The sequence below is a fragment of the Labeo rohita genome, chromosome 10 (assembly GCF_022985175.1).
Source record: "Labeo rohita strain BAU-BD-2019 chromosome 10, IGBB_LRoh.1.0, whole genome shotgun sequence".
Lineage (NCBI taxonomy): Eukaryota > Metazoa > Chordata > Actinopteri > Cypriniformes > Cyprinidae > Labeo > Labeo rohita.
Window position 1 is genome coordinate 5,595,163 of NC_066878.1, and position 13,270 is coordinate 5,608,432.

General features: G+C 37.5%; 2 protein-coding genes across 4 annotated transcripts; one reads left to right on the top strand and one right to left on the bottom strand.

Annotated features, from left to right (window-relative positions):
• Positions 1-57: 57 nt before the first annotated feature.
• Positions 58-1,587, top strand: atg101 (autophagy related 101). 3 transcript variants are annotated; one of them, XM_051120257.1, is made up of 3 exons: positions 58-165; positions 387-663; positions 953-1,587. In XM_051120257.1, the coding sequence occupies exons 2-3, from the start codon at positions 412-414 to the stop codon at positions 1,355-1,357; spliced, it is 657 nt and encodes a 218-aa protein (XP_050976214.1). In that variant the 5' UTR covers positions 58-165; positions 387-411; the 3' UTR covers positions 1,358-1,587. The 3 variants fall into 3 exon arrangements, with proteins under 3 accessions (XP_050976214.1, XP_050976213.1, XP_050976215.1); XM_051120258.1 differs by having other exon boundaries at positions 93-165; positions 342-663; XM_051120256.1 differs by having other exon boundaries at positions 87-663.
• A 2,576-nt stretch (positions 1,588-4,163) lies between these two features.
• Positions 4,164-10,481, bottom strand: zbtb21 (zinc finger and BTB domain containing 21). The gene is made up of 2 exons (XM_051121120.1): positions 10,337-10,481; positions 4,164-8,365 (listed from the first exon to the last, which is right to left on the bottom strand). The coding sequence occupies exon 2, from the start codon at positions 8,358-8,360 to the stop codon at positions 5,289-5,291; it is 3,072 nt and encodes a 1,023-aa protein (XP_050977077.1). The 5' UTR covers positions 8,361-8,365; positions 10,337-10,481; the 3' UTR covers positions 4,164-5,288.
• Positions 10,482-13,270: the final 2,789 nt, after the last annotated feature.

Below are 13,270 nucleotides of genomic sequence, written 5' to 3' on the forward strand. Positions count from 1 at the left end.
AACCTGTTACTTTATCTCGAAAACATAATGTTAACCAACCACTGCGATTATTAAAACGCCAAACTGTACTGTCCCTTCTCCCGCCCTGTACGTCTGACGTGTGTTTACAAAACAAAAGCGCTCCATCGCGAGAAAAATAATGTGCATCGACATTTCCTACGTAAGGTAAACATGTTATATAAACTCCCTATGGACGCTTAAATTACGTTCGGTTTTCGTAATTATATTGTTAAATCGCTATTGTATTATAACCTGTTTCAATCAGTGTGAAGTGGCGCAGCTCAGCGCTGTTTAGAAACAGAAGAGCTGAATGTGTTTTGATCGCTGTCTGTTTGACACAGCTGAACTCAGATCAACAGTTCATTCGAAAGTCTTTGTTTTAATAGCTGTAGAAGCTTATAATAGACCATCATGAACTGTCGATCAGAAGTCCTGGAGGTGTCAGTGGAGGGCAGGCAGGTGGATGAGGCCATGCTGGCCCTCCTGCATACGATCCTCCTGCACCGCAGCACAGGTAAATTTCACTATAAGAAAGAGGGCACGTACTCCATCGGTACGGTGGGAACTCAAGATGTGGACTGCGACTTCATCGACTTTACATTCGTGCGAGTGTCTTCTGATGAGCTGGACAGGGTTATCAGGAAAGCGGTAGCCGAATTTAAGGTACATTTAATCATTTTACTAGACTGGTAGGCTTTATTTTACTATAAATTTGCTTTATTTGGACATTGTGCCATGGTAGTACTATAAAAATATAAGTAACTTTAAATTAACTTTAAAAAAAATTACACTATACCTGACTAAAAGCTAAAAAATCAATAATATAAATCATTAAAATATAATAATAGACTGAATAATAATACAATTATTAACTATTATTCATATACCAAACATTTCAGTAAGGTAGCAGCGTTCTTATGTGTTTTGTAACCACAATCGTATTTCTACCCAGGATGCTCTTGGTAATTCTGGGAGTGATGGTATGGGTCAGATCTCTTTGGAGTTCTACCAGAAGAAGAAGTCACGCTGGCCCTTTTCAGACGAATGCATCCCGTGGGAGGTCTGGAGCATCAAGGTGAACGTGGTGAACCTGGCCAACGAACAGGAGCGCCAGATCTGCAGGGAGAAGGTTGGCGAGAAGCTTGGCGAGAAAGTCATCAACATCGTGGAGGTCATAAACCGTCATGAGTATCTTCCCAAGATGCCCACACAGTCGGAGGTGGACAATGTGTTCGATACGAGTTTGAAAGACGTCCAGCCGTATCTGTACAAGATCACGTACCAGATCACTGACTCTCTGGGCACATCAGTGAGCACTACCATGAGGAGGCTGATCAAAGACACGCTGGCATTGTAAAGGACAGTGAAACAACCAGATGCTTCTTGGACATTAATCATGATCTTGTAAAAATAGCAAATCACATTACATTGTTCCTGGATGAGATTTAAAATAAAGTCACTACACTTTCCTTGTATAATAATGGTATCAACTACCTTTACATAATTTAAGCAATATTATTCAGTTACTTTTGTTGCTGGTTGTTTTTTTTTTGTTTTGTTTTTTTAAATAAAATGTGATTAAGTTCCCTAAAATATCTCATATTTTTGTTTTTCGGAATTTGACTGAATTTTCTTACCCTGATATAGGTTTAAGAACCACGTGCAGTTGTGTGAGAACGAATGCAAAATGTTTTGTAAATATTAGCATTAGACTACAAGTAGGTGTTTTATATTTATGTTATATTTATGTAATACCATATATTTATAGATTCTCATTTTTACAAAACAAAATCAATTCTTAGTTCCCAAGAATCGATTAGTCTAGCCTGTTTTCAGTTAAGGAACATAATATATATATAGAGAGAGTGTTTTCACAATGCGTCATCAGTCGGCCATGTTGGTGGCACTGAACCAAACGAAACAAGCATATTTTGCTGATTGTAGCTGTGGAAAACGGTCAATTATTGTCATGTTTTGGGCTGTACTAATCGGTCGGTCCAGGAAAAACATTTGGAGTACTTTGAACTGCCAAAAGTTATAACAAATCAAGGAGAGGAGTACAAAAAACTGTCTTGAGGAACAAAAAGCATTTGTCATTGGCCAAATTGATCCAGGATTTCCAGAGGAAGAATCATGACAACATTCATGCGAATACGTTCTTTTAATTTTCGGTCAGGTAGGTGTAATATTAGGCTAATATCTTAATTAATACTGCTCGTGCGTATCTTTACCACCTATTAACTTTAATTTGTCAAAATATTGCACCCTTTCCTGCTTACTAAGTCTTTCTCTATATGACTTAGCAGCTTCCAGACATTTTTCTATGGTTTACACAGCATAAATTAGCAGAACAACGTAATCCATGCGGTTGTTTACATCCGAGTATCGCCAGTATTGCCGTGCATCCGGGTAACTGACCAAATCGTAAGGTAAGTGCAAACCCTCTATTGCGCACCTCCCAATAAATTGTTATAAGCTGTATGCTTACTTTTGATAAGAAGCAAGTCTCATATTTAAAATTCTGTCCATTTTATTATAGAATTCAAACAACGAATGCGGTTTTGGCACTGTTTAATGTGGAGTAACAGATCGCTGCAGCGCCTCAGTTCAAGACAAGCGAAAGTGCGAATCAAACTGATTACCTCAGTTTTAATACCAGTTTGAAATCAAAATAAACATGATAAACATCCGAAGGTATGCTAAAAGAAGAATACAACTTACCGAAATCCATATTCAGTCTCATGTAACGTTATTTGCTCGTTTAGTTTTTCAACCGCGTTAAAAACGTCAGTATAAACAATGTGACGTAGTCACATTTACCAGAAAAAAAAACATATTGGCACTGGGTGACCATAAATTCGTTACTCAGTTATTAAAACGTACTCTACAGAGAAGCATTATGTTAAATATATGCACTATATGACGTTTTTATTTGTTATATGTCTAGTACAAATTCATTGTTTACAGTTCTTCGATGTTTAATTTATGTTTGAATAAATCCATGAAGCTTTTATGATAGCCACTAAATGTTTATATTAAAAAAAAAAACAAATAGGAGTAGATCTATATTTGTGTAATTGTACATTTATTATTCTATAAACTTCACTGAGTGTAATTTCGTTTTAACTTCCAATATTATAGTAATGTAGTACCAACTTACTTTCATGTATATTTCTCAAAGTCAGTTGAAATTTTTTTCTGTACCTGATATATATCCAAAATAATCAATATCAAATTGAATCGCAAAGAAAGATGTTGTACCTGACAGGGTCTCCAAATCAGAACACACACGCAGTATTACACAGTATTGATATTTATTTTAGAAAGCAAGCACAGAAAACAGTAGAAAATGCTTTAACACAAAAACTGATACAGTTTTTAAAGCCACATTAGAACAATTCAAGTGCTTACAAATATTAGTTATTGCAGTGATACCACAGGAATACCAAAAAAGATACACTTCTCATAAAACCAAGAAATTGTTGTATGTGTTGTACAAATAAAGACCTTAAAAATGTGTTTTGAGGATTAAAATGTTCTGTTCTGTCATCCCTGTTCATTCAATGTCATACAGTCTTTCAACAAACCATATTTTACGTTTAGCAGTTACTGAAATAATCGTCATTTTATCATCAGGACACATTGATCCGCTGATAATATGGTTTATCTCTTAACTTAAAACAAGTCATGTAATACTGGGAACAAAAGTAAATGCAAACCAAATTAGGTACTTCTATCCTGAGTAATAGGCAACTTGTTCATTATTCAATACCTTCGGGGGGAAATAAGATAAAAAGGAATGTATTACCATTTTATCCATCAAAATATAGACAGTAGCTGATGGAAAATGCAAAGAGCAAGCAACATATTTAAATTTTGTGCTCAACAAAGGCCACAAGCTTGCCAAGCCAAACATCCCCTAATGTAAGGGAAGAAGACTTTTTTGTAATTGGTTAATATTTCAAACACTTGCTAAATATGAGGGAAAAAAATGTCAAGGAATAAGATTACTGTTTTTGTGCTTTCATATTTTAGAGTCAAGATCTTCTCTGGGTCATACTGTCGCAGAAAAGGTCCACTGAACATTGGGAATGTCCACCCATTCATCGTCATTGCATCAAGACTTCATTAATCACTGAGTACTGAGTTCTGGTAAGTTGAGCTTACACTATGGTCGAGCTCACAATGTACTGATACAGTACTGATACAGTGTGAAAATCTACTCGAACTTCATCTCTACACATTTATGAGACGTAATTCCCACATATACTGCATGTTCTGTACAACAAAAGTATTAGAAGATCCACATCGCAGGCACACACTAAACTGCTTAAAGAACATCACTCCAAACCTGCTATTTGTACATATATAAAGCCTTCTATTTGTTCAATACAATCACTGAATATTATCCACAACCTCTAAACAAAAAATACCATGTAAGTCTACATAACTGGCAAAAACACATTAACAGAATACTCTTAAAAATGAAAAATACAACTTAACTAGTGATGTCGAAATTAAATAGAAATGTTTTCCTCACTTAAAGTTTATTGTGTAGCTTGATGTCTACTATTTTAGTCTGCTTAAGGTATGGTTTTGTATGGTTCAAACACATCTTAAGTTGTAAATTTTCTTAAATAATCAAAGTAGCTGTAACAACATAAGCAGGGCTGAACTGGGCATTTGACCAAAAAAAAAAATTAAAATCTAAATTCCTAAACACCTTTTCTTATTTTTCCTTAATTTAAATGGGGGCATAAATAAACTTAAAGCTATAATTTTAGGCCAGAAAAGAGGGAATTAATGTTTATTAATGCCCTTTCTACGCCAGCCTGTGCTTTTAATAGAGAGCAATGTTTATTTGGAATTGCTTGAAAGTGCTAAATAACAGCATAAAGGCCACTAAAACAACAGAGGTGTAAGTCTGCGTAACAATCCAAAAACAAATGACTAATTTTTTGTTTTAAAGTACTTTAGAATAGTTCTTAAGGTAAAAAGAAATTAGTTTTGTGTATAACAGTCTTTCCTGATCACTGAAAAGTGAACTTAAAAAAATAATACAGAAAAACAAATGTATGTTTTGAGCAACTCTTGGCATGCAATCCAAGATGCGTTCAGGATAGACAGTCTGAATACTGTTTATAGAAATAAGGTATATTAAGTATGATCAAATGCTATTAATAAATCCCTGGGTTTCGTCTGCAAGTGCTTCCCAAAGTAAATCACGTGACAAGGTCCTAGTTAGTCGACTTTAATGCTTAGGGCTACAAATGTGCAACTCTGCGCTCTTATGTATGGCTCTGCTCGTGACTCCACAGACTGAAAGCGGTCTTAAAAGTCCGGTGACAGAATTTGCACATGTACTGCCGTTTGAAAGTGAGCGCAGAGAGAGTCGGGGCGTGGTAAAATAACGTGTCGGATTCCTGAGGGGTGATTGTTTTGTCTGTGCTGTCGGACTTGGCGTGAGATTGTTCCCTAGGCTCGTCGTCACCTGTTTTGTCCTGCTCAGGCTTCTTAAGTTTGGTTGGCGGTGACGTAGAGCCTCTAGGTTCCTCTACCGAGGCGTCCACCCCAGAACGGGTCGCATTGAGTGGAGGTTCTTGAGAACTTGGAGGCTCTGGTATGGAAATTGTGAGAGGTGGAGAAGGTGACGGAGATGATTGAAGCCTGTCGATGTCCCTCATCCCTGGTTCTTCGGATGTGGACATGTGGGACTGGTAGTGGCTCCAAAGGCGGAAGTTGGTCCTGAATGCTTTGTGGCATATGTGGCAGATGAAGGGTTTGATGTGGCAAAGCAATTCCTGATGTCGTTCCAAGTCTTTGTGGGCGCTGAAAAGCTTCCCGCACTTCTCACAAGGCCAAACACCCGGTTCCTCGGATCCAATAGAAGCTGTGCTCATGCCATCCTTGCCTGATACTGCTTCTTCTTGAGGCTCCTCTTTAACCTGCAGCTCCCCTTGACCATGAGAGCTCAAGTCCTCTGGAACATAAGACGATGAGTCTTCAGAATCATACATGGGTGGAACCGATGAGTCACTGTACACTGTTTCCTCTCTGGAGTCACGCATCGACTCGTGAGAAGAAGGAGGAACTCCGAGAACGTTGGATGACTCGTCATGATTGCTCTCCTGGAGCCCAAGAGTCAACTGTTCCTTTACACTCATCATATTGTGATTGTGAACTTCCACCTGATGACGCCATATGCTGAAAGAGGACTTAAACGTGCGCATGCATTCAAGGCATGTCAGCTTTTTGTACTTGCAGTGAGCTTCGTGATCTTTCTTGACAACTGTGTTGGAGAACCGAAGTCCACAGTATGGGCAGACGGTAGCGTACCTGCAAGCTCTTTCGTGGTCTTCTAATTCAGTCAGAGAGGGAAGTTTCTCATTGCAGAGCCGGCAAGAAAAGACATCCTTATCTTGGTTTTCTTTAAGATGTGTCTGCTGCTGCTGCTGCTTATATTGAAGGTCTCTTTCAGTATCCGTGTCTAGGTTAGCCGGCTCGGCAGAGTGTCCTTTCATATGTAGTTTCAAGTGCGATTGAAAGAAAAACATTTTGCCACAGTAGGGGCATCCGTAGGATCTCGATCGCCTGTTTTTCCTCCCGAAGGTCTGCGATTGTAAGCCTTGCTTGGATCTCCGGAGCTTCATAATCAAGGCTTTCTTTATCTCCCGCTCTCGGACAATATCAATTAGCTTCCTCTGAAACTTCTCATCCAGGACAGAATAGGAACTAGAAGAGGGTGCAGGATTTTGCACCACGCCGTGCTGGGTTTGGCAGTGAGTCCAGACTTTGAAATTCGTGTGAAAGCGTTTGTGGCAGATGTCGCACGCGTACGGCTTCTCAGGGTTGTGGTACATGTTCACATGCCGATACAAACCTGCATTGGACCTGAAAACCTTCAAGCAGTTCCAGCACTTAAACATCTTGTTTGGCCGAAGTTCTCCAGGTTCCTCATTACTACTGTCCATGTTGGAATTGTAAGGTACCTCATCAAATGTGCTTTCCTGATGCAACAGATGATGCTCATTAACAGGCCTAGATCTTTTAAAGGGCATATAACTACCGTCTATTTTAGTCTTCCTTTTCATGGAGGGAGTGAAGTACCCTCTCGGACCTTCGTCATAGTTTGCCTGAAAGTCTTTGAAATTTACCGGCAGGTTGTCTCCGACGGTAATCCGAACGATTTCTGAAGGGTCTGCAAGGGGACTGCTGGGCTCTGCTTTAATTCTGAATTGAGTTGTTTGAGTGCCTTCCGACTCATATGCATTTCGTTGTCTCGACCTGAGAAGAAGTGGCATATCTTTTGACACCCGATCCTCATTTTCAGGGGAAGGCGACCTTGCTGTTGTGGTAATCAACTTGACAACGGACTGTTCTCGACTTTGTGAGTCCTTCAGCTCCAGAGCTGGAGAAAAAACGGGAACGGGACTGTCCATCGACAACGATCTGCGTAGCAGACTTTTAATAAGTGGCCCACTTCGGTCTACGGTTTGGTTGCGTGGACCTTGATGCTCACCCACTGGTCTGGAATCATGCAATGCTTCCATTCTTCCATCAGTTTGATCTGATTGTAGGCTAGCATGTTGCACAGACTCGCTGAATGACACTGAGGAGGTTAGTTGCGGCCTCATGGATGCCGATCGGTATTCAGTTCGACGTCTCAGTATGGATGTTGGTGAGGAGATGATCGATCTGCATTTGCCTTCATCTGTGTTTTTATTTGAACTTCTGCTGTTGGAGGTACTGTTTGACTCTTTTTCATTTGGTGTGACGTGTCCTGAGGATTGGCTCTGATTGCTGAAATCGTGCGTGAGCGAGGGTGGCTCTGTGGCCTGTTTAAACGGTTTTCCCTGAAGAGTTGAACTTTTCTTCTGAAACACTTCCATGCCAGGCTGCTCACCTTGACCTTGATGCACAATAACACTTCTCTTTTGAGAAGCACCATCCTCGTCCTCAGACGTCCATTTTCTTGACACGGAGTATGACGCCTGAGGTCTTACAGACATGATGTTGGTTAGAAAGGGAATGCCGAGGCTATATCCCAGCTCCTGTATAGCTGCCAGGCTGCATTTTTCCACGAACAGAGATGATGAGTAGATGTAGTTTAGCACGATCTCAAATGCATCAGGCTCACAGAAGTCAAGCTGAACAATGGAGCGGTTCTCGGAGTCCCTTCTGGAGAACATAGACTGGAAATATTCACTGCATGCTGCAAGAACGCTTTTATGGGCCTGGTATTGTTGATCACCCACTAATAACACGACATCACAGAGCTGGCCCTTCAACCGCTGCTCGTTGAGGACACCCAGCAGTGAAATACCATGGGAAGGGTTGCAGTAGTGCCCCAGGCTCTCCATTTTGGCTTTGAAGGGGAGTAAAAGAAAACACAAATTCAGTGACATTGAAAAGTCAACAGTGATTTATAATGAGCTACACTACCAGTCAAAAGTTTTTGAACAGTAATATTTTTAATGTTTTTAAAGAAGTCTCTTCTGCTCACCAAGCATGCATTTATTTGATCTAAAATACAGCAAAAGCAGCAATATTGTGAAATATTTTAACTATTTAAAATAACTGCTTTCTATTCGAATATATTTTAAAATGTAATTTACTCCTGTGATCAAAGCTAAATTTTCAGCATCATTACTACAGTCTACACATGATCCTTCAGAAATCATTCTAATATGCTGATTTGCTGTTCAAGAAACATTTTATTCATAAACTTTAATTTTATTAAAAAAATTAAATCCCACTTAGTGGTTTTCAACGTAATAACAATAATAAATGTTTTTTGAGCAGCAAATCAAAATTAGATCATGTGACTGTACATGAATATTATCTTGGTAATACTTTACATAAAAATGTCAATTTATTAACATTACTTAATGCATAAGGTATCATGAACTACAAATAATCAATTGTTTTCAGCACTTATTTATCTGTTTACATATACATTGTGCATTAATTCATTTTTGTTCATAATACATTAACTAATGTTCATTTATACAATTTGAAATGTTAAAAATACATAAGTATATGTGACCCTGGACCACAAAACCAGTCTTAAGTCGCTGGGGTATATTTGTAGCAATAGCCAAAAATACATTGTATGGGTCAAAATTATTGATTTTTCTTTTATGGCAAAAATCATTAGGAAATTGAGTAAAGATCATGTTCCATGAAGATATTTTGTAAAATTCCTACTGTAAATATGTGGAAACTTAATTTTTGATTAGTAATATACATAGTTAAGAACTTTACTTCGAGAACTTTAAAGGTGATTTTCTCAGTATTTAGATTTTTTTTTGCACCCTCAGATTCCTGATTTTCAAATAGTTGTATCTCGAACAAATATTGTCCTATCCTAACAAACCATACATCTATGGAAAGCTTATTTATTCAGCTTTCAGGTGATACATCTCAATTTTGAATAATTGACCCTTATGACTGGTTTTGTGATCCTGGGTTACATATATGACAATTAATAAATGATAGCCAATGCATGAAATAATGCTAAAAGTAAACTGTGAATAGGAAACATCAAAACACGTAAGCTGACATCACATGTGTCACTCTCATCAAACACCCATGTCCAATTCCTTCGTTTTCATTAAAAAATAATAAAATACAGTTAATGCAACATCTGAAATCATTCAAAATAAAGCAGTCACATGATTTCAGTAAACTATAAATCATGACAGCAAACAAAAGTAGATATTTAAAAAGGTCAGATTAGTACACTACACATATTTATAGTAAGCTGCTAAATAACAGATAATTGCGGAATTATAATGCGCAAATACATGTCATAAAATGCAGTAAGCGGGCCTACCCAGCGTCTACGCATGCGTACAGCGAGCGCTGATTACATCATGTCTAACGTTAGTTACAGTTGGTTTTACGCTGTCTAGAGAGACTATTCGCTCATGAAAGTGAGGCGTGAGTGTGTTTATATTTCAACTGGAATGATTTGGCTGCATATTCCTTCCTCTTCATCTCGGGCTCTATTTCAAATAAAAACATTTGTTGATTCACCGTTGCCAAACTGTGACTATATTAGCAAAATACTGGCAACTGGTTGCGTTTCTTCACTCTCCTATTCACAAGAAACGATTAGAACACGCGTCTGCGCACACACAGCCTCTCCTGTCACCGACTGCGCAGACGTCGCATCCTGCACAACAGGCTGAGAGTAGCCGCTTATGTCAGGGAAGAGAGAGAGAGCGCGAGAAAATCTCCTCGGCGTTACGTCAGGAAAGCCTGGTTTTACCAAAACAACATTCAACTACCTCAATTAGACGTCGAAATAAAGTTGTTCAGGATTTCAACTCACCCTAGTTTGGTGGCTTTGGATGCCCCGGAGCTCCGACACTGGACTTTGTTTCAGAGTTGCGTTGAGCATGAAGCAGTCGTGATTCCATCCATCTTGTATTTGACGTCATCCCACTCTAGGGATGAGGTCATCGCTAAGAACGCTCGTCACGTGTGCCGCTCTCCGATTGGCTGCTGTTTAAGCTGTGGGCGTTCACGGAGGAAATGAGCGGAGGATGACGGACTGATAAACAGTCGGGATGAGTTCGCACGTATGCACACACTAGTTAAAGAGACAGGGTTTTTTTGTTATTAAGTATACATTAAATAACTGTACTTATAAAGAAAATGTTGTCCTTTTCCTTTAAGTATTTATTATTGAATTCACACAAGTGAAATGTTTACAATTTTTAGTTTTGCACACAGTGCGTAGACAGTGTATATTAACAATGTGTTTTTTTTAAAATAACAGTATTAATTGAAATGATAATCATATTATCAAAATAGTTAGTTCCTGCAATAATAATTAATTTAAGTTGCACCTATCTAAATAATCACACTGCATTGTTCTTTTTAAATTATGCTCAAAGTTTCTTATGGTGTATTTCTGTGATACAGAATCCTGTATATGATGCATGCTGATGAACTAATAATTACACATAATTCTAGAAGATCTGGATCCTTTCCCCTCTGAAACTAATTAAAGTGACATGCTTAATAAGGTTTGTCACAGAGTCACGGGACGGCGTGCTCATTATATCTTCCTAAGGGAGAGCTAAATTGTTTACTGGTACACACAAGCCTAGCTAACTCATATGAAAGTGAAATTACATGAGCCATGTTTCAACATCATCACTTTTTTTTTTTTTTTTTAACATGCCTTACATCCAAGGTTCCCATCGTCAAGAAAAACCTGGGGTTTGTTTTACTTTAACTGTGATTAGTAGAGGAAGTTTGTCTTAGTATCTTAAAATACACTACGAGTCAAAGGTTTTGTGCAGTAAGATTTTCAAGCCTGCATTTATTTGATCCAAAGTACAGCAAAAGCAGTACAATTTAGAAATATTTTTACTATTTAAAACAAACAACATTTTCTATTTTAATATATTTTAAAATGTCATTTATTCCTGTGATTTCAAAGCTGCATTTTTAGCATCATTACTCCAGTCACATGATCCTTCAGAAATCATTCTAATATTCTGATTTGCTGATCAAAAAACATTTATTATTATATACTGAAAACAAACGCATTTTATTTTAGATAAATGATCTTTGGATCTTTCGATTCATCAAAGAATCCTGAAAAACTGTTTTAAATATTGATAATAATAATAATAATAATGTTTCTTGAGCAGCAAATCAGCTTTTAAAATGATTTCTGTAGGATCATGTGACACTGAAGACTGGAGTGATGATGCTGAAAATTTAGCTTTAATCACAGAAATAAATTACATTTTAAAATATAATCAAATAAAAAACTGTTATTTTAAAAAGGAAAAATATTTCAAAATTTGTCTGTTTTTGCTGACAAATCTTACTTTTGACTAGTAGTGTATATATTTTTCTAGTTATGCCATGCATGGGGGCTTGGAAAACTGAATCAAATTCAATTAACATAATTCATTAATTCATTTAAAAAATGTAAACTTGTTTTAGCTCTATTACATTATTAATTCACCCAAAAATAATAATCTGCTGAAAAAAATCCAAGATGTAGATGATTTTGTTTCTTCATCAATGGATTCATCAATGGATCCTCTGCAGTGAATGGGAGCCGTCAGAATGAAAGTACAAAAAGCAGACAAGATTTCTCTCCTGATTCAGACAAAACAACTTTTTTACTGGAGTAAACAATATTTTAGACTTGTATTTTAGCTGGACGCAACAGTTTAAAGTTAAAAACATTTGAATGATAAGAAACAGTTTTTCACTGCATAAAATGTTAATTGATGCACTGGAGTCGTGTGGATTACTTGTGGATTATTGTGATGTTTTTATCAGCTGTTTGGACTCTCATTCTCTCAAAGTTAAGTAATGCTACCTTTCTATGAATCTATTTAGATAAAGAATCTCTTGGACAGCCTGAGGATGAGTACGTTTTCATTTCTGGGTAAACTATTCCTCTAAGATGACATGCAAATGTACATTCTCCCTAGTATTCTCTGTAATTTAAAAACACAAGAGTGTTGGAAACCCTCTGTGTCACTATTTATTGTAATCTCTCGCAATTGTTCAAAATTAGGATATTAAATCGTTGTGTAGTTTGGACAGCATATAATTTCTGACACTGCAGGAGCGGCTCACTGTTTAAAAGAAATTGCGATGTAGAAACACCACAAAATTACACTATTTTGTATCGTAATTGGATACATTTCAGCTTTATTTCTTTCTCTCAGTTTGTTCTTTGATAAATAACGTGTTGAATTCTGCTTCTCTCAGTGGTTTCTCCAGCACACGGTACATTATGCTCTCTTGCTCTCTGCATGAAGGACACATTAGTCACTCAGTGAGCGCATAACACTGACATTCTTTAATTAGGCTATTTTTCACACCACATTAATTAGCTGCTAGATTTATCCAAATGCCAGGCTGGGTGCTGATAATCTGGTGTCCGTATGTGTGTGTGTGTGTGTATTTATGGCTTGTAGTATGTTCTCATAGACTGAACATTGTGTGCAACTAAGCTGGTTCAGTCACAGCGCAATTTTCACCAGAAAGAAAATGTCTTGTTGTGCGCTAAGAGGGTGCAGAAGGCACCATTGTGAAACACAAAGGGCATCATTAAGGACTTGTTGTCCAAAAGAAAACGTATTGGCGTCACAAAAACACATTTAGTCATTCTTGTTTATAATAAGCAGCATTTTACTGTACTTTTTATTCTCTAAGCCCTCTCAAAATGAACTTTTATTCTCTCTACCAGCCCAATAAAGCATAAAGTGTCAAAATCTCAAATTAC

Coding starts and splice junctions, on each gene's coding strand:
- zbtb21 (XM_051121120.1), bottom strand. CDS start 8,360: ATGGAGAGCCTGGGGCACTACTGCAACCCTTCCCATGGTATTTCACTG.
- atg101 (XM_051120257.1), top strand. CDS start 412: ATGAACTGTCGATCAGAAGTCCTGGAGGTGTCAGTGGAGGGCAGGCAG. Junction 664..952: donor AAGCGGTAGCCGAATTTAAG/GTACATTTAATC, acceptor ATTTCTACCCAG/GATGCTCTTGGTAATTCTGG.